The following is a 25773-nucleotide window of genomic DNA, read 5'->3' on the forward strand; positions in this document are numbered from 1 at the left end:
ATAAATCGCAAGGAATCAATTACTTCAATAGGGGATTCAAACCACTTAACTCAAATAATGATTAATGAGAATGTATATACCTATAAATAAATATTTATATGGGAAATCAAATTTAATCATTTAGTGTTCAGAATTACAGCGACGAATTTATTTGATTTAAAGTCAAATAAATCATTTCAAGGCATTTTATTTATTTTAATCAAAAAATATATAATTGCCAAAGCAAACACTTAAATAACATAAATATTGAAAATTAGAGGAATAAATCAATTTAAATATGGTGCTGTAAACGTGTTAACTAAAGTAAATCATAATAAAATCAAAAAATCATTCAAAAATAAGAAACTTATCTAAATTAGCTATAGGACTGACCAAAATCAATCAATAATTGCTTGGACTTACATTTTAGTTGATGGCAATCGAATTGTCATTGGGCTTACATATAATATTTAAGACTGTCTCGAAGGGGAAACAATGAGAGACTCGGATATCAAATGTATAAATATTTGTTAACTGATTGGAGATGAATTACGTCTTGATGCCTCAAGTGGATAATGTCAAATGCCATACCCACAGAAATAGTATAATGGTATTTCTAAACGAATATTTAAACAGGAAGTCAAGCAGGCAAGAGGCAGGCAAAGTGAAGTGAATTAAATTTATGAACTGCCAGCAAAATTTCACCTGACCACCTACCCATCCAGCCAAGTTAAAAGTTTATACTCCTTTGTAGCTGCTCTCATCTCGAGTTTATCCTTCTCGGCAAGCATCGGTGTCGACCAGACCACCAGTAAAGCCACAGAATTGATGATAAATCAAATGTGCTCATTTCCTTTTAATTTCAGTTCACTTCTGTTTTGCGGCTTCTTCTGTTGAATTCTCCAGCTGTCTTTGCATTTGCATTTGCATTTGTGGAATGGCTTTGAGGCTGCCACAGGAAATACATTCGTGTGTAGTTTGTGCGGAATGGAATGTGCCACAACTTGCCTAGCCAGTAAAAAGTAGTTCCCTCTGTGATTTGTACAGCTTCGTTTGGGGGTGTGGGGGGTTGGTTTTCAGGAATTTGATGTCTATTTGTTGGGGTCCCATGGTGTTTGTTAAAGGCTCTATCTAGCTATCTCTCTCTATCTATCTCACTCTATCTCTCTCTGGTCTCTATGTGCCAAGTCAATTATGGGGCTTATTAATGCTAATTCCTCAAGGTTTCGACGAAATGGGAAATGGCTCATTATTCAATTGAATTTTGCATTGATTGGTAATCGGTTTTCGGTTTCATTGTCCCCTTTTAGGCCATGGTCCTGCCGCCTTTGGCCAAGTGGCCGTACGAGAACGGATTTACTTTCACCACCTGGTTCCGTCTGGATCCCATCAACTCGGTGAATATCGAGCGTGAGAAGCCCTACCTTTACTGGTGAGTGTTGAAAATGCAATTAAACATAAAACGTTGTGTACTAAGAATGCCTCAATTTGTGGGATATACATATGTATATAAATTCAAACTTCACTTTATTTTTTACAGCTTCAAGACATCGAAGGGCGTGGGCTATACGGCGCACTTTGTGGGCAACTGCCTTGTTCTCACCTCGATGAAGGTCAAGGGCAAGGGCTTTCAGCATTGTGTCAAATATGAATTCCAGCCACGAAAGGTAAGATTATCCACCCACAAGAGCACTCTTCACCATCCGAATTTTCGGCCTAACTTTGGTTTTTTTTTTTTGTTTGTGTTCTTGTAACTGTTTCAGTGGTATATGATTGCCATAGTGTATATATACAATCGTTGGACGAAAAGCGAAATCAAGTGCCTCGTTAATGGACAGCTGGCCTCTTCAACCGAGATGGCCTGGTTTGTTTCCACAAACGATGTGAGTATCGGGCATCTCAAAAGCTCAATTCTATAAATATTTATTAAACGTGTCGAGTTGTATTGTATTTTTTGATAAGATGGCATCAATTTATGCTTGCTTTATGTTGTCATGTTTTATTATTATTTAGTTTATATTCTTGATTGCTATAACACGCTTTTGAAATATAATATGAACTAAGTTCAAGTAATATTATATCATTGCTTAATTTTGAGACTCTCATTATTTCAATCATAATTATTTTGTGCAATTACTTATTCACTAACTATTGTTGTAAATTATTGCCTTTGGCAACGTTATGTATTCTCAATATTATAACTTAAACATTTTGTTATCGAAAATATCGATACCTATCAACTATTGAAAGTTTAAAGTTTCTTTACTTTACAAGACTTTGTGAAATATAAGTTATTTCTGTAAAATAATAAGTTAAAGAAGCTGCATAACTGCAATGAAGACAAGACCTATCTTCCTTGTCTCGAGATTATCGATTAGTTCTCGATTAATTTTTGAATCTTTTAATCAGAGTATTTATGTCTTAGGCAACGTATTTAGGTTTTGTATTTAAGAAGTCTCCCCATTTAACCAATTCTTGCAACTTTTTCTAGCCCTTTGACAAGTGCTACATAGGAGCCACCCCCGAATTGGATGAGGAGCGCGTGTTCTGTGGCCAAATGTCGGCGATCTACCTTTTCAGCGAGGCGCTGACCACGCAGCAGATCTGCGCGATGCATCGCCTGGGACCCGGTTACAAGGTAAGTGGGGTTAGGTGGTGGTTATGTGGGTTGTTGGTGGCTATAACCCCTGGACCCAGCCACCATCCATTGCCAGCCCGGCGATGGTCAAGCGCACGCACCACTGCACCACTACTTTGCACTGCCGAAATGCCGCAGCAAAAATGTCCTCGTCTGTACAGAAATAACGTCGTTTGTTCATATATGCCGTTTCTCTTTTCTTTTTGCTCTTTTTTCTCTCTCTTTCCGTGTTTTTTTTCAAAACTTCCTGTCCGCTGCACTGCTAAAAAAAAAAAAAAAAATATACTACAAAACAAATTGCACAATACAAATAAACAAACACTAAACACTGTGTGAAAAACAGTCGCAGTTTCGATTCGACAACGAGTGCTATCTGAATCTGCCGGACAATCACAAGCGGGTGAGTCACTTTCAACTTCTGCCAGCGACCTTGGGGGCGTCATCACTACCGGGAGTGGGCGGTGGCGTTGGCGGTGGCAGTGGGAGTGGCACCGGGGGCGGCGATGCAGCAGCGGCAGCTGTTGCCGCCGGTCAGCAACAGCAATTGCAGTTGCAATTCCAAACGCTGGCCGCCGAACAAGAGGCGCGTGCGATCGATTGGACGGATGAGAAGCTTGATTTGAATGCGGCCTTTGTGAAAATACGAGCGGTTTTAACCGCCCGCAATGCAGTGACCTTGGCAGGCAGTAGCAGTAGCAGTAGCTCTACCGCAGCAACAACAGCAGCCGGAGGAACATCTCCCGCAGCAACATCATCGGCGTTGCCAGCAGCAGCGGCGACACAAAACGACAATGATGCCGTCGCACCACAGCAGCAACATGCAACAACAGCATCGTCTGGCAATGCGGACGATCCGCTCGGCCATTTGCCCACTGGAAATGCTTCTTCTTTTGGTATTTACACTACTTTTCATTTGCAATTTTTAATTTCATAATTATAATTTGTATTCAACTTTTCATTTGGGGACCCATTCAGAGCAACTGCGTCGAATGTCCAGCGTGAGCAGCTTGAACTCAATGGTCGGAACCGCCGACACTGAGGAGGTCAACCAGCTGAAAGCTGTAAGCAAACTTTGTTTTTATTATATATTATTTTATTACTTTTACTATTATCGTATTGTATGTTTTTATTTTCGTTTTATTTTCGTGGTAAAATCTTAAAAACCTCAAAAAAAAACAAGAAAGCAAATAAATTTTTCATACAATTCTGGTGTTAATTCGGTTTTTGATAGTTTTTACATCAATATTCCGCTTTCATAAGTTTTGTAAAAATATTTATTTCACTACTATTTTTTGTAGCTTTAAGGCTGAAGGTGAAGTTTAAAAAGAAAAAAAAAATTTATCTTTTATTATATTAATGAAAATAAGTTCATGGTTTGTTTATTAAATTGTTGTTAAAAAAATGTGGCAAACAAATTTTTATTCAAATGTTAACCGGTCTTTTTATACATGTTTTAAATCAAATTACCGTAATACACATTTCCAAACAGTTTATCGATTAAAACTATACTGCTAGCAATTAAAAGTTATAAGGCTAAAAATGTATTTTAAAACAGTTTGTAGTACTTTATAGAAATACAAATTTCTTCTTGAAACAGAAGCGCAAAAGTTAATTAAATTTCGACGAGCAATTAAAAAGAATTAAATCGATAGCCTTAGTTTGCTTTTCAGTACAATTTTTGTGTTTAAAAGATGGTGGCTCTTAGCAGGGAGAAGTAAATGTAGCGTATACCCGGGCAGGTGTCTCGAAAACACCGCCCCACAAAAAAATAAAATAAAAAAAACCAAAAACCCAGACAAAAGCGAATATTTAAGGCCAAGAATAACACCACCACCCACCGGAAATCTTTGGGCGCGCATGTTCCATATTCCGCTAGAACGTTTTCTATGCCTGTGTGCTCCACATTTCAGGACCCGAAACAGCTATTATGTAGACAGCCACCCACTTTTCACTTGCCACCCACTTTATACCACCCCAAAACTCACCTGTTCCGGGTATTATGCCATTTTGTAGTGGAAAAACACGGATGTTTTGGAGGGCGGAGGGTGGCGAAAAAGTGAGTGCTTTAGTTATTTTGAATGTTATTTTTATGTGCCAAATCGGGAGTTGAGTTAATGGGATGGGAAAACACGGCCCCACACACACACACACGTGAGCACGCAATCGCATTTACACACAAATATTGCGCTTTTAAGGGAAAATGGTAGGAAAATAGGTGGGCAAAAGTTATGATCCCTAAAAGAAAACTGTGCCAAAGAAATAAATGTAAAATGTAAAAAGAAACGCCCACTCAACTAGTAAAAGCAGTTTTAGATTTTAGAGACATTCATTTTTGGATAATTTTACTTCTTTTCTTAAAGTTTTATAAAAGATGTTGCTAATGTTTTCTATTTTAACATTTAAATTTTGTGTCATTTTCAATACTTTTTTGTTGTTTTAAACAATGTTTAAATTAAAATTTCTGAAAGAAAAGTATATATATATAATATAAATCCTTTACAAGTATGTTCTAAATTTTTTTTAACATTTTATTTTATTTAACTTCTTTAAAACGATCATTGTTTATTTTAGGCAATTTAACAATTTTGCTTATCTTCTTTTCTACTAGATTGCTTGCTTAATTTCATCTTTGTTAATTCTTCCTGAAAATATCGCAAAGAAGTGTGTTTTAGGTAGCAAAATAGGCAGCCAACAACAAATATTTAATAATAATACTACCAAAACACAAGCACCAGCTTACATTATGGCACACACACACATACACACTTCCAGAGTGCACTAAAAGGAGAAGAAAACTCGGAGCTCGAGGAAAATCTGCCCCCGAACAAGAAGCAGAAATGCAACGATGCGTGTTGTGTATATTTTGTATATATATATATTCTTGAACAGCATTTGAATAGTTTTGTATTAAGAACACACACACACACACACACGGATTCGTTATTGAGTTTGTGAGCGTGTGGGATAGAAGTTTACGACCTAGCCGAGTTTATCATAGATTTACACAGAATTTATCAGAGCACGAAAGACTTTATGCTAGAGCTGCCTATAAATTTCTGATCATCATTAAAAAAGTCTTATTCCTTGTTGAGGCTATTAACTTGTGGTCGATTCCTGTTTATTAAGGTTTGCAAAGCATAAACAAAACCTACTTAAACTCCATTGCTGTTAGACAGTATTTAAGTAATTTGTACGTAATTTACAAACGTTCTATATTTTCTTTAATTATATTTTTAATTAAAACTTTTGAATTTTGTTGTAATATTTGAAGACTTTATAACTCTGCTGGGTATTTAAAGCTTCTGATTATTAAACTTGGCTTTTCCTTGGTCATTTGTAAACGTGCCATTCCTGTCTGTGTGTGTGTGTGTGTTTGTTGCTGTGTGTTTTTTTTCTTTTTTTGTTGATTGTTGTGTACCAGCTTAAAGCCAAAGCCAAAGCCAAAAGCAAAGCTAAAGACAAAGCCTAAGTAAATTGCAATGACCTGAAAGAGGACAAATCGTGGGGTTCATGGAGTCCATGGACTCCTGCCTTAGTGCCCAGCTCGATGCCACTCGATGACTCGCCGAAAGCCCGGCCTAATCCCTGCCATATAAACTCTTCCTATACCCCCGATATTCCCCCGATATATCCCTCAATTCCCTGCTATGACTACTAACTACCAACTGACTCAACTTCGTCTTGCTTTCGTTTTTGCTATTGCCCACAGGTGCTGTACGATGGCAAACTATCGAATGCCATCGTGTTCATGTACAATCCAGTGGCCACCGATGGTCAATTGTGTCTGCAGTCGTCGCCCAAGGGAAATGTTTCATATTTCGTGCACACACCGCATGCGCTGATGCTGCAGGTGAGTAAATGACAGGTGGAAAAAGGTGGAAAATGGGCGAAAGGTCGGGGATGGGCGTTTCCCGCCTCCCAGGGAGCATAAATTTCATGCAGAAATTTTACGACACCGGCGCATGCCTTGGCATTTCTTATTAGCCAAAAGGTCCGAGCTCGGAGTTTCGAGTTCCCCCGACAACGGAAAGCACGGCATAGCGACTCCTGCAAAATTATTCAATAAATTTTGTAGTAATTTCTTGGGCAAACAACACACAAATCATAAGAAGCAGAAGCAGAAGCAGAAGCCGGAGTATGAAGCATGGAGCATGGAGCTTGAAGCTTGAAGCTTAAAGCTAGGAGCATGGACCATGGAGCACGGCAAAACGTGTCCCGTGCAAAATACGGGGCTGATGACAGCTTAGGCGATTAATAGACCTCTGATTAAATTGAAATTTGCTTTTGCAGGATGTAAAGGCCGTGGTCACGCACTCGATACACTGCACCCTCAACTCGATTGGCGGCATCCAGGTGCTATTCCCGCTCTTCTCGCAGCTAGACATGGCCCACGAGGGCCTGGGTGACATCAAGCGGGATCCCACGCTGTGGTAAGCGAAAATAGGGGTTATATATGATATACCTATACGAAAATACTGAATATTGAAGCAACTCATATCGTTTAAGTACAGTCAATTCATTTTCAAGCATTTACAATTCAAATTCAATTAAAACAACTACCGCTATGATAAGAAAAATATAATTTTTCACTTGAAAGACTATTTTGGTAAATGTTTTAATCTCTTCTAGTTTCCATTCAAAACAATACTATTTTTTATACATATTCACAAACAATTGTTAGGCTTTATAAACATGGAAATAATTGGAAATTATAAAAAATTTAAAAGTTGCCTGTTTTCAATATTGATGTTTGAGTGCAGTCAATGAATTGTATTTAAGTAAATTTAATTCAAATTCGAAAAAAAAAACTATCGAAACATAAAATGTTTCACTTTATAGACTATTTAAATAATTATTTTACTCGTTTATAGATTTAGTTTACACTTTATAATCAGTTTTGTATGCCTTGATTGAGAACCAATCGCATGTATTATGATATCCACAGCTCCAAGTTGCTGGGCTTCATCTGTGAACTGGTGGAAACATCGCAGACGGTGCAGCAGCACATGATCCAGAACCGGGGCTTCCTGGTCATCTCGTTCATGCTGCAGCGCTCTTCCCGCGAACACTTAACCCTCGAGGTCCTTGGATCCTTTCTGAACCTCACCAAATATCTGGTCACCTGCCTGTCGGCCAATAGCGATCTGCTGCTCAAGCAGGTAAGTCGGTTGTGAATGCTCACATGCCTGCCAAAATTAGTATATCTATTAAATATAAATACTGTATACGAGTATATAAGAAGGGACGATCGAATCGAAATCGAAAACCACGCTGCGTATGCGCAATGTCAATGGCATGCCATGTTTTTTTTGTGATGAATGTAAAATGTCTATGTATTATACTATATATATATATATATATATTACGATAACTAAGTTTGATTTAAGTGCCAGTTTTGGGGGGTGGTTAAGCATGCAAAAAGCCCGCCCCTCAGCTAAGAATCTCCTTGCGAATTTGATTTACAACTTTGTTACGCGTTCTTGTTGTTCGTTCACACCCGACAAAAAAAAAACCAAAACAAAAACAAAAATGAAAACAAAAACCCAGCCCATCGATTGTTTTCCTCGGGTGGCATGTTAACCCATCCCTCCGAAAAAAAGAAGGAAATCCCAAAAATGATATGCGAACTCGTCTTGTTTGTTGCTTTCTCTGTCTCTATCTCTCTCTCTCTCTCTACACACACACATTAATATATATACATTTAACTCTATATATCGCACTCACTGTGTTTTGCCTTTTGTTGATGATGATTTGATGATGACGATGATGATTATGACGATAATGGTGCACAGTTGAACACAGGCCTGCGTAATCCTTTCAAAAAAGTAAACACAACCTTAAACAATTGCTCACATTTCTCGTTATAAGTAACTGCACTTGAGAATCTCTTAAGCAAATATACTCCAACTTGTACTGTTCGCATATACCCACAAGCATCCAACGTCAACTCACCCAAACGCTATATATATATACAATCATATATATTTTATATGTATATCTGTGTCATATTTATGTTTGTTTTCTGCCATTTGGCAGCCTGTGCGACCTGGAGGAATTGTACCCCCCACAAAATCCCATTGTGTTCTATAATCCGCTTAGTTCAAAGGTAGAGCAGAGTCTTTGCTCTATTATTTAAGCTCAGCTGAATATGGAAACCAAACGATTGGTTCTTGAGTTGATTTCCTTATCCCTAAAGAGATTGCCGCAGCTTAATTCAACTATTTTTTGGTTGACATTTTGTTTCTGTTCATTTTCTAATAGTTATAATCAATTATCAATAAGTATAGTAATCTTTTTTTTCATACAATTTTTTTGAAAATCTCTCTTTCCCTTTTTCTTATTCTTGAATTCAGTATTATTTATTCTTTTAATTCCATTAAATTCGTTGATTATTGTTTTTTTTACCATCACTTGTTTAGTTTTTTTTTCTCTACGAATTTTTTCTTGCCACACTGTTGCATGAATTTCTAGCGCACTTTGCATGTGCTGTGCTTCAAGGAATCTGGGCCAATCAATAGCCCATAACAAATTGTTCCATTTCTTGCGTTACGATTGCGATCAGTTGCCGCCATTTGATCCATATGCGTTTCATTCCGTTTCGTTTCGCTTGCACTTTGCACCTGCCTGGGCACCGCTTCAATTCGCTTGATCAGCTCGAAAACATAAATGAAATTAATTAAAATTAATAATTTCCCTAGCCAGAAATCAGCAAGACAAATGAAATGCCAAAAAGAAGATATATTAACTACAACTTAACTGTCTTCTTCTTCTTTTGTCTGCTCTCTATTTCACTCTCGCTCTCTATTTCTCTCTTCAATGCCCTCTTTCTCTTTCTATCTGTGTTTCCTGCCACACCCACCGTTCCCACACGTTCCACACTCATAATCGCTTTTCCATTTCAATCGTTACCCGCTTTTTGCTATTGTGATCGCTTATCGATAACTCAACTCAAATGCGCCTCATTAACAACCAACACATCCACACAATTAAATACAAAAACAACAAAACAACAACAACAACCGAACTATAAACAACATAAAAATCAACATGAACAACAACAGTTCTACCAGGTGAAGCTCAATTCTCGAATTCTCTGTACTTTCTGTACTTGCGTATATTCCAAATACTATATCCATGTGTAACATATATGTGTTTCCGTTTCCGTTCCACTGGTTGTATTGTTTCATTTCGTTTCATTTTGTGTCTGTGTTTAGCGTAATTTGTTAAACATCAACTGTACATACAAATAAACTCACATCTCATCATCATCCCCGCCCATTCATCGATTTGTGTATATAATATATATATTTTTAGCCACCAAACTCATTCCGCTCTTCATTCCATTTTGTTCCGTTTCGCTTTGTTCAACCTCAGAACCGCAGAACCGCAACGATAAACCGCATAATCTTATTAACTCTGGGGAAACCTTGAGCTCAACCTCAAGCCCCCCTAAAACCCCGAACGTCAAGCCCAGATTTTGCTTTGGCTTTTCCTGTGCTCTTACCGCATTCCTTCCCACATACTCCGTTCCTCACTCAATTTGTTCAATGTGTCATTTGGATAATTGAAGCGAAAGTTGTGTTCACAGCACCGTATCGTACCTTCCTAATTGCTCGCCTCGCATATCTCCAATCCCCCCACCCTCTATATACCATTCCACAATCCGAATCTCCCTTGTCCTTCGCAAAATGAATAAATTTCTGGTGAAAAAAAAAACGAAGAGCTGAAAAGCTGCAAATATTTTTCGTGGCACCTTTGGGGTGCTTGCTGCGTTTTTATTTTACATTCGGTGCACAGCTTTTTAATTGGGAAACTTCTCCGGTAGTCGAGTGGGGTTGGGTTTTTACAAAAGAGGTTGAATTTTCCCGGGACTTTGAGGGGTGTGAAAACCATGTTGCATTGTTGCCAGAGACCCATGGCAACCACATTGGCGAACACTGGTTTTGACAATCCAACAAGTTGAGGCGATGGCTTAACAAGTTTGCTTGGGCCCGGCCAAAATCAGATTAATGAAGTTGCCCTTTGGAACACTTTAATGCCATTAAGCTATATTTTACTGGCCTAGAGTTAAAGCAACTGCAATATTCAATTAGTGGGCTCTAGGATTTAAGCAGTGGAGCAATAGTTTTGCGAAACAGACAGCTCTTGGGTAAACTTAATTTGAATATTTTATAATATTAGAGAATTTTAAACAGTGTTTTAGATTCCAGAGATGCTGATATGCGGCTATCTTAAGGAAAGAACATTGTATATCATCAAAAAGCAAAAGAGTATCTAAAAAGCTTTTCGGTTAAAAAATGAGGCCAATCTTAATGATAATACCAATAATTTTGGTCACATGATATATCATTAATAAAGTCATTAAGTCATTTCGCCATCATATTTTATATACGTAAAACAACTGTGTTATTTTCTTAAACTATTTTAGCCCTTACTTATTCTTAGTCTTAACCTTATCTTAATTAGCCTAGCTTAGCCTAGTTTTAGTTTAATTTAGTTTAGTTAAGTGTTACCCCTAACTTTTGAAGCTAACCTCATGAATACCCGAATGCAATTGTTTGTTTCGTTTCATTTCGTTCCGTTCCATTCCGTTGGAATTTGATTTTATGTTCGTTGATTGCCGTTATGCTGTTTGCTGCATGTGTTACCTGTTTTACCCCAAAATATGTACTTCTACTACTACTACTACTACCCAAATAAAAATATCAACATCAACTACAACAACTCTGACAACAATAAAATAATAAAAACCGAAACTCATGTTTAACCGTATGTATACCGAGATCAATCTCATTATTTTAAAACCTGCACTCTCTGTCCCTTTTTAAAATATCCACACGCTTTAACCTTTTCGCCTATCCCTAACTTTATATTCTACCTATCTATAATCTGTCTATATCTACACACAAACACAATCTTCCTTTCCGAGCTACCCCCACACATTTTGTCCATGAGACAAAGTCACCCATCCGAAATGTGAGAGGACAGCATAAGTTACTTGACTAATTCGCCGCAGTTGTTCTGTTTCTCGTTTCTCACGTGGCAGCTGCTGGACCACGTCCTCTTCAACCCAGCCCTGTGGATATATACGCCCGCGAATGTCCAGGCGCGGCTCTACTCCTACTTGGCCACCGAGTTCCTCTCGGACACGCAGATCTACAGCAATGTGAGGAGGGTCAGCACGGTCCTGCAGACGGTGCACACACTCAAGTACTACTACTGGGTGGTCAATCCAAGGGCCAAGAGCGGCATCATTCCCAAGGGACTGGGTGAGTAAATCCAGGAAAATGTAGCCTTGAAAACAACAGCTCTTTGGTTATAACTTAAACTGTGGCTTTTAAAGGCTTTTAACAAATAAAATGTGTGAATGTTTTAAAATTTAATTTTAGCCAAACTGTTATTTCAAAACACAGACTTTTCCTTGTTTTCTTAAACAAATCATTAAAACTTCTAAACCTATAAAGGCACCAAAGTTACCTTGTTAATTTATTTTAGAAAGCTTGATTTGTGTCTTCAAAACCTCTAAAAGTTTTTGGTTTCTAAAACAATGTAGTTCAATGCCTCTCTTTTTCCTATTTGCCAACAGACGGACCTCGCCCGGCCCAGAAGGACATTCTGGCCATCCGAGCCTACATCCTGCTGTTCCTTAAGCAGCTCATCATGATCGGAAATGGCGTGAAGGAGGATGAGCTGCAGAGCATACTCAACTATCTGACAACCATGCACGAGGTGGGTGATTTGTGCTAGTGACTCACTGCTCTGCCCAATAGAAATCTATAATGAAATGAATTTAAATCATTGTTTCTTGTTTATTGTTGGACATTCAGGACGAGAACCTGCACGACGTGCTGCAGATGCTCATCTCGCTGATGTCGGAGCATCCCAGCTCCATGGTACCTGCCTTTGATGTGAAGCACGGCGTGCGCAGCATCTTCAAGTTGCTGGCGGCCGAAAGTCAGTTGATCCGTCTGCAGGCCCTCAAATTGCTGGGCTTCTTCCTTTCGCGCAGCACCCACAAGTGAGTACAGTGAAGATAGGGAGATGTTAAACCTTCGTTTTGTTCATGATTTTGACAAGGAGTACTCTAACCCAAATTCTCGTTACTTTTTCTTCATTTGTTGTCCCTCATCTAGACGCAAATACGATGTGATGTCACCTCACAATCTGTACACGTTGCTGGCAGAGCGGTTGCTCCTCTACGAGGAGTCACTCTCCCTGCCCACTTACAATGTTCTCTACGAGATCATGACGGAGCACATTTCGCAGCAGATCCTATACACAAGGCACCCGGAACCGGAGAGTCACTACCGCCTGGAGAATCCAAGTAAGTCAAGCCTTCCAGAATTATGCCCAGGATTTTCAGCCACATATGTCACTCAAGACTTTTTAGGTCAATGAAAAATATCTTATTATTTTATATATCTTATCTTATATACTGAACAGAAATTAAAATTGAATAGTTCTAAGCATTTTTTATATAATTCCAAGAAAAATGTTTGTATTTATATGCGAAGGGAGAACAAATTTTCATATTTGTTACATTCAAACGATTTTGTTTGCTTAATCAAAAAATCTAAGAGATACTTTATGTTGCCGAAAGATTTTATTTTTAATTTTATGTTTCATTAAATTATTTTGTGGTTTTAACAACCCAACTTTTTGCCCGTCCAGTGATCCTCAAGGTGGTGGCCACCCTGATCCGGCAGTCCAAGCAGACGGAGTCCCTGATCGACGTGAAGAAGCTGTTCCTGCAGGACATGACGCTGCTGTGCAACAGCAATCGGGAGAATCGGCGCACCGTGCTCCAGATGTCCGTGTGGCAGGAGTGGCTTATTGCGATGGCCTACATCCATCCGAAGAGCAGCGAGGAGCAGAAGATTAGCGACATGGTGTACTCGTTATTCAGAATGCTGCTGCATCATGCCATCAAGCATGAGTATGGCGGATGGAGGGTTTGGGTGGACACCCTCGCCATCGTCCACTCGAAGGTGTCGTACGAGGAGTTCAAGCTGCAGTTCGCCCAAATGTACGAACACTACGAACGCCAGCGAACGGATAACATCACCGATCCTGCCCTGCGTCAGGCCAGACCAATAAGTACGATCAGTGGTTGGGAGCGGGAGGAGCTGCATCAGCAGCAGAACGGAGGAGCAGCTGCTGCAGTGGCCCCAAATCAAGCAGCTGCAGCAACGGCAGCAGTCAAGGCTTCCGTTTCCATTGCCTCCCTGGAGGATGTGCCTCCGGTGGTCGAGGAGGAAGTGGAGGAGCTGGAACTGGAGGAGGTGGACATACAAGAGGGTCCAATTATCGAGCCCGAAGCTGCCGAACCCAACAAATCCGTGATAGCCAACATTTCTGATGTGTACAACGAGCAGATCAAAACCGATGCCACCTGCAATGGCAATGGCAATGGGAATGGCAATCTGGAGGAGGTCAAAGAGGAGGATCCGGCGGCCGTGGAACGAGTTGAAGATCTGGCGGAGAAGCCAGCGGACGCATCTCCGCTGGGAGCACTTCGGGAAACGCTTCAGCTGGGCGATGACATGGATGTGGAGGAGCTCGAACTGGCCACCGCCAAGGATGCCCTCAATGCGGAGCAGCATGTGGCGCGAGTTCTTCAGGCGTCCGAAGCGGCGCTCAACGATTGCAAAATGGCCGTCGATGATGTCCTGCAGGAGGCATCGTCCGTTCTCAAGGACGAGGAGATCGAACTGGCCGTCAACGAAGTGGTCCAGGGTGTCCTTAACAACGAGAAGAAATCACAAGCGGACAAGGATAAGGATAAGGATAACAAGGAACAGCAGCCAGACGGGCAGGATGTGAATGTTAGCCTGCTGAATAGCAAGAATTTGCTCAACAATAATAATATTAATAATAACAATAGTCCGAGTCCCACGCCCACAACGGCGACGGCGGAAACGCAAGCGGAAACGGAAACGGAAAAGGAGGTAAATGCCAATGAGATCGTGGCGCCCAAGGAGCAGGAATCCAAAACAGATACAAATACAGAAACGGAAACGGAAACGATAACAAAAACGGCCGCTGCGGAAGTGGAAACCCTGAAAGCGGCCAAGCCATGCGCATTAGTCCCCAGCCCCGTAGTAGCAACCAATCAAAAGACTGAAGACGCAGCCAACAAGCTGAACAACAACGAGAAGCTGGCCGAGATCAGCGCGAGTCCCGAGCCCATTGTTGTGTTGGAAACGCCAGAAGCCGATCTTCTTCAGCTCTCGGACACCAATCCAAGCCGGAAGAAGCGGTGACGGTGATGGAAACGGAAACGGTAACGAAAACGGAAACGGAAGCAGAGGATCCGGTGGCGTTGGCCGTTAGGGATATTGTCGAGCAACTGATCGAAAAGGTGATCGATGCCACGGAAGCGGAAACGGCCAGCGAAACCAAAACGGAGACCAATAACAATGAGCTACCCAAAGGTGACAAGTCGACATCACAGTCCGAGAAGTGGAAACCGCAGAGAGTTTGGCCGCTGCCACCGCCGAAGAAATTGTCCAGGAAGTGGTGGAAGCAGCACTCGTTTTGGCTCAAGAGGAGAGTACTCCAGAGCCGGATGCAGAAAAGCAAGCTAAATCCCAGGAACAGGAGGAGAAGAAAATGGCAAAGGAAGACAATTCGCCAGATGCTAGTGAGGATCGGGAAAGCAAGGTGTCCGAAGCACCCAAGTCCCAAGATCTTCAGGAACCAAAATCCCAGAATCTTGGGGAACCTAAAACCAAGGAACCTGAAGTTTCCAACGCACTGGAAGTCCCCCAAGAACTAGTCCAGAAACAAGAGGATCATGTGGCGACCATTGTCAACCAAGTTCTCGACACTCTGGTGGATGAAACGGTCAAGGCCGTGGCCGCCGAACAAACCACCCAGACATCACCCGCTCCCGAGCAGCAATCGCCACGAATCCTGGCCAAGGAGACCTCTGTGACACCGGTGCGTGTGAAGCCCACTGAAGTGGACTCCACCACCCAGACCACGCCCAAAAACGAGGCGGGCTCCAATCCCATGGTTGAGGAGGTGGTGCAGCAGGTGATTCAAGAGGACGAAGTGCAAATCCAAACATCAGGCGACCAGATTGCCATTGATGATGAGGAGTACTCCAGTCAGCAGGCTGCTGCGGGAGTCGACAATGCCAGCCAAATGGAGGCCAGTCATTATGGCCCCGGCAATCCGGAAGCCAAGCAACAGCAACAACAACAACAACAACAACAACAACAGCAACATCGCTCCAAATCGGGATCAACGCGACCCATGTTTAGTCCAGGTCCCACGCGTCCACCGTTCCGTATACCGGAATTCAAGTGGTCCTACATCCATCAGCGACTCCTCAGCGATGTGCTCTTCTCGCTCGAAACGGACATTCAGGTGTGGCGCAGTCATTCAACCAAGAGCGTCCTCGACTTTGTCAACTCCAGCGAGAATGCCATCTTTGTGGTGAACACGGTGCATCTGATTTCACAGCTGGCCGATAACCTGATCATCGCCTGCGGAGGTTTACTGCCTCTATTGGCGAGCGCCACGTCGCCCAATGTGAGTACTCAATCCCTTAATACTTATGGGGGACATTCAAAATCATTTGATTTTATGAGCATTTGAAGCACGTGGCCGATCAGGAGCTATTAATTTATAAAATAAGATGCTAAACCCTCTTCAAAGATCAAATTGTTAATATCAAAATGGGTCAAAATTATAAAGCAGCTTAAGAGGGCAACATTTAAATTCACAAAATAAAAATTGATAAAGCTTAAACTAGAAATTGTAATGTAGATAGAGAAATTAGTTTAAAATTTTCAGAGATATGCCACATTTATTTCCAAAAACGAAAAACTAGCCAATGCCTGATCGAAAAATGTAGTGTAACGAAAAAATGTCCGGAACGTAACCACTAATCCTTGGTTACTTTACAGTCCGAACTGGACGTGTTGGAGCCCACGCAGGGTATGCCTTTGGAGGTGGCCGTGTCCTTTCTGCAGCGTCTGGTCAACATGGCCGACGTACTGATCTTCGCCACCTCTCTGAACTTCGGTGAGTTGGAGGCGGAGAAGAACATGTCCAGTGGTGGCATCCTGCGCCAGTGCCTGCGATTGGTGTGCACCTGTGCGGTGCGAAATTGCCTGGAATGCAAGGAGCGTACGCGCTATAATGTGGGTGCTCTGGCGAGGGATGTCCCTGGTGCGGCGCACCTGCAGGCCCTCATCCGCGGAGCTCAGGCATCGCCCAAGGTAAAAAAATCCCCGCACACGACCACCGCCTCCTCGATTCACCCTCTTAATCCCTCAAACCCCTTCGAACAGAACATTGTCGAGTCAATCACCGGTCAATTATCGCCCGTCAAGGATCCAGAGAAGCTGCTCCAGGACATGGACGTCAATCGCCTACGTGCCGTCATCTATCGCGATGTGGTGAGTTTAGTTTTATTGTCTTTAAATATTTAATACTGCCATACAAAAAATGAAATGCAGACATTGAACAAACTAAAACATCATCACTTTTAAACGATTTTAAACTGTTAAAGTATTTTTAAACAAGTTTAAAAAACTTTTTCAACTTCAATATCTTAATATTTTGGAATAAAACTAAATTCTTAATTTTGTGAAATACTTGTTTTTTACTGATAGTTATACAAATCATCGGTAGAACATATGATTCGCTTAAAGTTTATGTAGTTTAATTATTTACAACAATTTTAAAAATGAAATACTTTAAATCGGAAAGAGTGTTTTCTACTTTGGGGACCTGCTTCTTCCCATCCTTATGATCCTTATGTCATCCAATTTTTTTTTACCCATTTCAGGAGGAGACAAAGCAGGCACAATTCCTGTCGCTGGCAATCGTCTACTTTATATCTGTGCTGATGGTGTCCAAGTACCGTGATATTCTGGAGCCGCCGGCAGAGCCGCAGATCCAGCGTCAATCGCCAGTGCTGCAGCGCACGGCAGGCGGCGGTAAGTGGCAATCAACTATACCCCGATTCCTCCGATATAATCCCACTATATTTTGCCGACATTGGTCGAGATCAGTTCCCGGAAATGCCATAGTTAATATTATATTATATTATGCCCTATACTAGAGATGATCTTTACTGAAAGGGGAAACACGAACTTCTGCCGGCGGCAGTCCGTTCCGTTTCATTCTCATTTCGTGTTCCGTTTCGATTCGTTTCGTTTCGTTCCACTTGTGTTCCTCGGTTGCGTTTTATTTTCATTTCGCCTCGATTTCCGTTTTTGTTTTGTTTCCGATTTGATTTACCTTTTCTTGCCGCACCAAAAACTTCACGCTCGTTTATGGTTTAATACCTTTTGGCTCTGTTTTCGATTCGGCCGCTATTCTAACTAGATTTGTTTTATATAAACTATATATATATTTCCTATATATGTATTTTTAATTGATTTTATTGTTGTTTGATCTCTTCGTTCGATTGCTCATCTTGGTTTCGGCTTATTTCCGCTATTGGTTTTGTGTTCTGTGTTTTTTGAAAAGCTGAACCAGAGTTTTTTTTAAATGGTAGATGCCACTCGATGAGAATTTTTTTCGATTCACCTTAAAACCCTTGACTAACCACCCCACAAACCACCGCACTTCAACCACTGGAACCACCTTAATTCCCCTCTAGAACTCCTCCCATGTGCGTGTGTGTGTTCCCTTTTGAAAAATAAATCACCTCTCCCACATCATTACTCCATACACCACCCAAAAAAGCCCACCCACCAATCCACTACCCGACCTTTTACTACTATATATATATACATATACATATATGCATATATATATATATATATATATATATATATATATGTATAATCACTAGCTATTAAGAACACAAAAATATCTCATGACTGTCCATTGTTGGAGATACTATTCGGTTTTATGTTTCCTTTTCTTTGTTCCGTTTACCGATGATTTCATTTCACGCTGCTTTTTCGGATTTATTGTACAAAAAAAATATAACATAACTAAACAAAACGAAAAAAATACAACACCAAATTTCATTAAAACGGAAAACCAACGAATACCTCGCCTTTGCCACAACCCCGCCCTTAAATATGTGTGTAAATATGATAAAAACAAAAAAAAAAAAAAAAAAAAAAAAACCATTAAAAACTATAGAAGCCGCCAGTGCGCGCCCTTTGTTTCCCCAATGGTCGCATCATGTTTACCCGCAATTCCTGCCCGAATCGCACCAGAATCACAGCAGCAACATGCAACACCAGCAGCAGCAGCAGCAGCAGCAACAGCAACACTACTATCAGCAACAACAGCAGCAGCAGCAACAGCAACAGCAGGTTGCCCACAATCACAGCCATCATCACATGACTGCTGCTTACTACCAGCAACAGCAACAGCAGCAGCAGCAACATCAGCAAGTCGGAGTATCTCAACAGCAACATTCGCCCACTCCTTTGGCCACACATTCAACCAGTTCTTCGGCCAGTTCTACGGCCACATCTCAGCCAGCTTCGAGTTCCTCCCTCTCCAGCCTGGCCTCACAGAGTCAGCAGCAATCGCATCGTCAAATGCACAAACAACAGCAACAGCAGCAGCAACATCAGCAGCAGCAACAACATTACCATCCACATCAGCCGCACTACGGATTGATCAATGGTCATCAGCAGCATCAGCAGCATCAACAGCTGAATGGCAAACATTATACGGAAAATGGATCGGCAACGGGATATCATCAGCATCCTCATCCACATCCGCATGGTGGCTATATGCGAAATGGCGAGTCGACGGCACAGCAGAATGGCATTTCCGACTATCAGGCAGTGGGACTGATGAATGGACATGGCTCCAGTGCAACGGGTAATAACAACAATTCCAGCCTGATGAACAACATACGAAATTTGAGGAATGGAGCAGCAACGTCGTCATCATCGGCGGGAACCCAAGGTGGAATTGCCACTACGGGAGCTGTGAATGCAAATGCTGCTGGTGTTGGCATGGGTGTGGGTGTGGGCGTGGGCATGGGCATTGGGGGCCTGGCAGGGGGCTTGGATGGAGGCGTGGCCTACAAGACGAGCGCCATAAATAATAATTATCGCTACAATGGACGCAACGCATCCGCTGGAACAGGTATCGCTCGTTCGACTGTCGTAGAGTTTATAGAGTTACAAACTTCGCACTACTGCCCAAATATCTATATATATATATGTATTTGTAAACTGTAATCTGTGATTTGTGATCTATATCTAACTATCTGTAAATCTTAGCTAAATAGCCATGTTCCACTGAAAAGTCGACAATTTGAAAGATTCATTATTTATTAACTAAATCTGGAAGATAATTAAATCAAAATGTAATCAATATGTAATATTCGAATGCATTTATGCCCACATTTACAAGAGAATTTATCTAGCATTGAGATAAAACTCTATGATTTTCAATGATTACACTTTAAATGTGAATCTATATAACGTAACTTTTTCCTAATTTGGAATTTTTCAATATGAATCTTTGAATTTAAGTGTGGAACACGGCTATAACTCTCTTTTTTAGCTGCTAGACTGTTGCTCACTTTCGTGCCTTTCCTTGCGATTCGTTACGATTTAATTTGTTTTCGATTTTGGTTTTGATTTTAGTCGTTTCACTTGCCTTTCATTTCCTTGACTTTCCGTAATTCGTAGTTGTCTGTGTATATATAGCTATCCGTTTCTACATATATATTTATATAGATTTGTGTGTTTATAAAACCCTCCCCCACACAAAAACACACTGAAACGTACTGAGTCATGGAATTATGTTAATGTTCTGCTACTTTTTACCTATTCGTTAGATGTGTGATTGTGTGTGATTAAGAGTATGGGTTTGTGTTTTATACATATATAGGGCACAAACACACACTCATACCTCAGGGAGTAAGATAATTTTCCATTTTGTTCTCCTATTGTTTGCTTTTTAATTGGTTCTACAAATATATACATATTCGTTTCAATTATCAATATGAAATCAAATAAAAAAGATATTAACGTTTGTCATAAGCTTTGGTAGGCGCTAGATATATATATTTTTACATTTTATATATTAATTCATTGAAAAGTGTGTAACAGGTAGAAGAAAGCGTTTTCGACCCTGTAAGGTATGCATATTCTCGATCAGGATTAAAAGTCGATTTGATCTAGCCATGTCCGTCTGTCTGTCCGTCTGTTTGTGTAAACGTTGAGATCTCGAAAACTATAAAAGCTTAAGATTTGGGGTTTAAAATTCTAGATTATTGATTGATAGTTATGCAAAAGTCTATCACGGCACTCTGAAACATGACAGGGATCAGTTCATGCCAATTTTTCAAATCGGACCATTATTTAAGAAGTTATACGCATTGATGCACATTTTTCGGCAGAATGATGCCATCTTAAATTATTTAATATTTATTATTTTCAAATTGGTTAGCTGGGTAACGGGTATCTAAAAGTCGGGGCACTAGACTATAGCGTTTCTTCTTGTTTATTGTGAATTTACCCAATCCCCTTTCATTCAACGCACTAAGTAAATAATCTGCTTTGTCAGAGCAGTTCTCCCTGATGATTTATCAAGTTGACTTCATTTTTCTGCTGCACATTGCACCATCAATTTTTATTTGTAATTAGGCAATTTGACAAAAAAAAACATTCCTTTGTAGTTAGGAAACTTGTCATTTTGATTTTATGTTTCACATTAGATGGTATTTTCAAAAAACGGAGTAATTGAGAATGGTTTTTAATTGGGTTTCTGGCTTCTAATGTGTGTGATAAATGGCGTAGATGGTGTAATGGCTAGCCTGAAAATTGTCGGCCGGCCAAACAACGGTATCCAAATATGCTTTTAAAAACTGCAATCTATCTTTGTAAAACTCACACATGCACACAGTGACAGCTAGAAATTTTTGACACGTTCGGGGTTCTAGGACTTTCTCCCTCTTACTCTGCCTTGTTTTTTTTTAGCTCGTCATTTTTGTGCTGTCAGCAAAATCCATTTCATTTATCTTCATTTGCTATACACTCTCACACCCACAGGCACACACACTCAACCACACACACACACACACACTCGAATAGGCAGAGTGAAAACTGGAAAATGTTGAGCACTCCCCCGAAAACTCCCACGTTTCCCCACCGGCAATGAAACATAATTCGTTAATTTTACATTTTATGAAAATGAATTACACGAAAATTATACAATTTGCCATTCATACATGGCTCTCTCTTTAATGTGTGTGTGTGCGTGTGTGTGTGTGCGTGGGCAAGTGTGAGTGCGCATAAAACATTTCGCAGACAGGCCATAAAACGGCATTCGGCACGCCTGCATTTTAAAAATTGTAAAAATTGCCATTGGACATGGTCAGGGAAAAGGCCAAGGAAGAGAAAACAGGGAAAACCCGCAAAATTGTATTCGAACTGGCTTTTATTTCATTCTGAATAAGACAAATACCCTGTAAAGAGATAGAAAATATGGTCGAGTTTGCCTTTACAACTTAGTTGTATTCAAAGAAATTTTTGTGAAGAGTTTTTAAATCATATTAATAAAAGTTTAAAAATAATCAGCATTAAAATTAATTCTTATGGTTAGATAACATAATAATTTTAATTTTTTTTGTTTACTGCATAAAGTTGTCTTTATCAAAACCAACTTTAAAGCAATAATCAAAGGACAGTTGCTGACCATAGATCCTTTTAACACAGCATGCTGCAACAACAACATGTCCATTACGAAATTAATGGCAACGACAAAAATGTAAATTAGTCTCACCGAAAAATACGAAAAACAAAAAAAAAACGAAAACATAACAGACTGGGGAAAACTTTGGGATAATTTATGAAAGGACAAGGGAAAAATACAAAAAAAAAGGTGGAAAAACAGTTTGTACAACTGTTGGAGCCGATAACACGCTCCGACTTCTGTACAAAAGTAATTTGTGGCCAGCTCCCTTTAAACCTATGTGTGTGTGTGTTAGTCTGTGTGAGTGGCGAGTAAGGGCGTGGCAGTGCATGAAAGTAATTGCAAAATTAAACCGAAAAAAATCACAAAAAAAAAAAAAAAAAAAAAAAAAACAAAATGAAATAAGGGAGTAGTGGGGGCGGACAACGAGTGCACAAAAGTGTAGCATACTTAACAGAGCCAGCAAAAGAGATGGCACGAGTGCTTGTAGACAGAGACAGAGAGCACGTGTCTACGGGACAATCATAAATTTCAATTAAGCCAGATCAGGACATGGCCAACAGTTGAACAAGGTTAATTTGCAGATAAAAGCCAGAGAGCCAAGTCCAGGAAAATCTTACAAATTATGGGCTCTTAGGTACACCGAAAAACCGTGGGAATAATAAATGAAATTTCCCATACAATTTTTTTTTTATTATTCCTAGATTGAAAACTCCAAAAATTGTTTTTCTATGCACCCAATGCTTAATCCTCTAAGACACCTTTGTGTGTGTGAGCTTAAGTTGGTTTTTATTTCGTGTTCTTGTTTTCTTATTTGGTTTTTCCTTTTGAGTTCGTCTACAGCTTCGTAAAGTAAATTCTACAGTTTTCTACTCTAGTTTTGTAATTGTAACTGCAACAGCAAAGAACATATTTGAAAAAAAAAAATTCAATTAAAATAATAAATAATCAAAAAGTTAATATCTTTGTTATTGTTTCTCTTTCTTGCATCTCTTTGTGTGATTTCTTTTTCAGGTGGTCGTCAAATTCAGGATAGTGACTATGAGATAATTGTTGTCGATGAGAACAATCCATCCGTTTTGGCCGATAATGATTCACATTCCAGTGGACCCCCATCCATAAAGGTGAGTTCTTAGAGTATAACATTTATTTGCATTCCACTTTTAGGTATACTTTTTAAGTGATTTGAAATCACTATATAATTACCCTTGAATTCAATTTTTTTCGAGAGAGAAAAGTGTGTGCAAGAGAGTGTTGCATGTGTGAGTGTTGCAACCTTGTGTGTGCGTGTGCGTGTGCATCCTCAACTAGAGTTAAATCATAAGTTAAATGCCAAAAAACAAAAAAAAAAAAAACTAAACTTCATTTGCATGTGCAACGAAACTAAATTATTTGTATGCAAATCAATCACAACGAAAAATGTCACAGGCCAACCAGACAACAACAACAACAGCAACAACAACAACAACCCATATTAACAACAACAACACTAAGACTACAACAACAGCAAATGCTCCAACAACAACAACAATTAAAATTCAACAACAACCATTGTCACCACCCAAGCCGTTGGTGCCACAAAAATTACCAAAGGTAAAAAAAAAAATTCCCAAAATTCAAAATGCAAAAAAGAAAATCAGCAACAATTATTGCAACTGCAACAAAAACAGCTTTTGACAGTCAGTAAAAAAAAAAAACACAATACCCCCTGTGCACCACTGTGAATTCCAAAAAAAAAAAACACCGAACCACCCACACACGTACAGCTTACAAATACATTTGACGCACTCAAAAATACCTGAAACTTTCTGTTTATTGAAAATGAATACTCACATTTAGGTTTTATTTTTCATTTGTCGCCAGTCATTGCGTTTTGATTTTGTGTGTTTTTCGTTCAGCTCTAATTGCTGTCGCACATTTGTTTCCTGCAGCCTTTGTTTATCCTTAGTATTTTTGTCTGTAATTTGGTTATCAGTGTTTGACATTTTTCGGTTGTTTGCCAAATCATCATTAAAATATTTCTTTTCAAACTTTTAAAAGGAAATTCAATATTCTAATTTTGTGTTGAATTTTTAAATAACTTTACACAAATGTTGCTTAATTACTGTATTAAAGTTTAGTTAGGACTTTTTCACACAGAATTATAAGAATTATAATAATTCCAATGTAATTGGGTCTTATAACTTAATCTAAATTTCAATCATTTACGTAATGATTGTGTAGTCAGTATTATCCAATCGCTGTGATTGTTTGCTTCAACATTTTGTTTTGTGCCAACGCTTTATATTTGACTAGTCATTTGAATGTGTTTCATTGATTTCTAGGCCTTGAGTTTGCAATTAAGTTGGATCCATGTTTCATTTTGTAATCTCCACCGACAAATCAACGCACTTAATGAGTCGTACAGGCACACCCAACCACCCAAAGAACCACTAAAACCACCTTGTGGCGCCTGTGAAAGTATGCATCATTGTGTATATATATATATATATATATATATATATATTTATGTGTGTGTATGTGTGTGAGTGCTTGTGATTTATCCCATTTGTGTTTGTATATGTTAATGTCTGCGTATGTCTTGTGCAATTAGTGATACATAGCTGTAAAACACACACTCTTACACTCAAATTCACTCTCACATAGAGCACTTCTTGGCTTTTATCGCTTTTTTGGGGTAAACACCCGAAAAGCCCCACACCACCGCACACACGAACACCCTAATGAACTACTACACTCGCATTATTTATGCCCCCCACCTCACACACACACACACACACACACATACGCTTAGTGATTAGCTGTCGTTTGTGTGTGTTTGGGTGTGTGCCGGTGAGTGCTAAGTGCAATGCCTCCTCCTCTCATTCGCTCATATACGCCCCCCCCCCCCCCCTTAATGAATGCGTGCATATATCACAGTTGACAAGATTGGAGACCCCGGAATGAGGCACAGGTTTTGTGGGAAGGGAGCGTTCGTTGGGTTGAGAGAAATTGGAATTTTTGGGTTCCCAACCAGGGATACGGACACCATAATACTCGTGAAATCGAGGGCAAACAAAGGCGATTGATTTCGTGTTGATGACAAGCCGGTGCCACACGCAACAGCTGTCCTAGGGTTTGGATTTTTGGCAGTTATGCCAAAACCAGTTATGCTCCCTACCCCCCATCCTCGCCCCAAGCTCCCCTGATAAAGGACATCTCTCCCTTGAGCGGACAACACGAACACACGGACACGCTTATAGCCGACATTCGTGTTGGTCTCTGACAGCTGACATTTGTCAAACGCTTAACAAAATTTGTCATATGCCATACGCGTTTCATTCCACACCATTCCGCATCGTTCCATTTCGGTGCGTTCCATTTCGCTCGACCGACGCGTCCTGTTGTCCTATCCCAAAATCTGTGGGTTCGAGGGAATCTGGACTACTTTTATGCAAATCACTTGACAAACTGTCGCCGCAATGGACGCCGATGAGTGACAGTTGTTGAATAAACAGGGGAAACAGGGGTCTAGT

The 25773-nt window shown here is 40.1% G+C and overlaps 1 protein-coding gene across 1 annotated transcript in view; it reads left to right on the forward strand.

Annotated features, from left to right (window-relative positions):
• LOC128260661 (neurobeachin) overlaps window positions 1-25773 on the forward strand; it is a 183926-nt gene that overhangs the window by 149445 nt on the left and 8708 nt on the right. Inside the window, 22 exon segments of the mRNA XM_052993823.1 lie at window positions 1290-1411; window positions 1520-1646; window positions 1743-1862; window positions 2471-2617; window positions 2961-3510; window positions 3593-3678; window positions 6327-6467; window positions 6908-7047; window positions 7563-7776; window positions 11634-11886; window positions 12204-12346; window positions 12445-12635; window positions 12751-12941; window positions 13289-14853; window positions 14892-15069; window positions 15072-16156; window positions 16534-16848; window positions 16921-17028; window positions 17421-17571; window positions 18734-19699; window positions 23273-23382; window positions 23687-23851. Coding sequence (XP_052849783.1) covers window positions 1290-1411; window positions 1520-1646; window positions 1743-1862; window positions 2471-2617; window positions 2961-3510; window positions 3593-3678; window positions 6327-6467; window positions 6908-7047; window positions 7563-7776; window positions 11634-11886; window positions 12204-12346; window positions 12445-12635; window positions 12751-12941; window positions 13289-14853; window positions 14892-15069; window positions 15072-16156; window positions 16534-16848; window positions 16921-17028; window positions 17421-17571; window positions 18734-19699; window positions 23273-23382; window positions 23687-23851 — 7068 coding nt within the window.

The sequence above is a fragment of the Drosophila gunungcola genome (assembly GCF_025200985.1).
Source record: "Drosophila gunungcola strain Sukarami chromosome X unlocalized genomic scaffold, Dgunungcola_SK_2 000036F, whole genome shotgun sequence".
Taxonomy (NCBI): Eukaryota; Metazoa; Arthropoda; class Insecta; order Diptera; family Drosophilidae; genus Drosophila; species Drosophila gunungcola.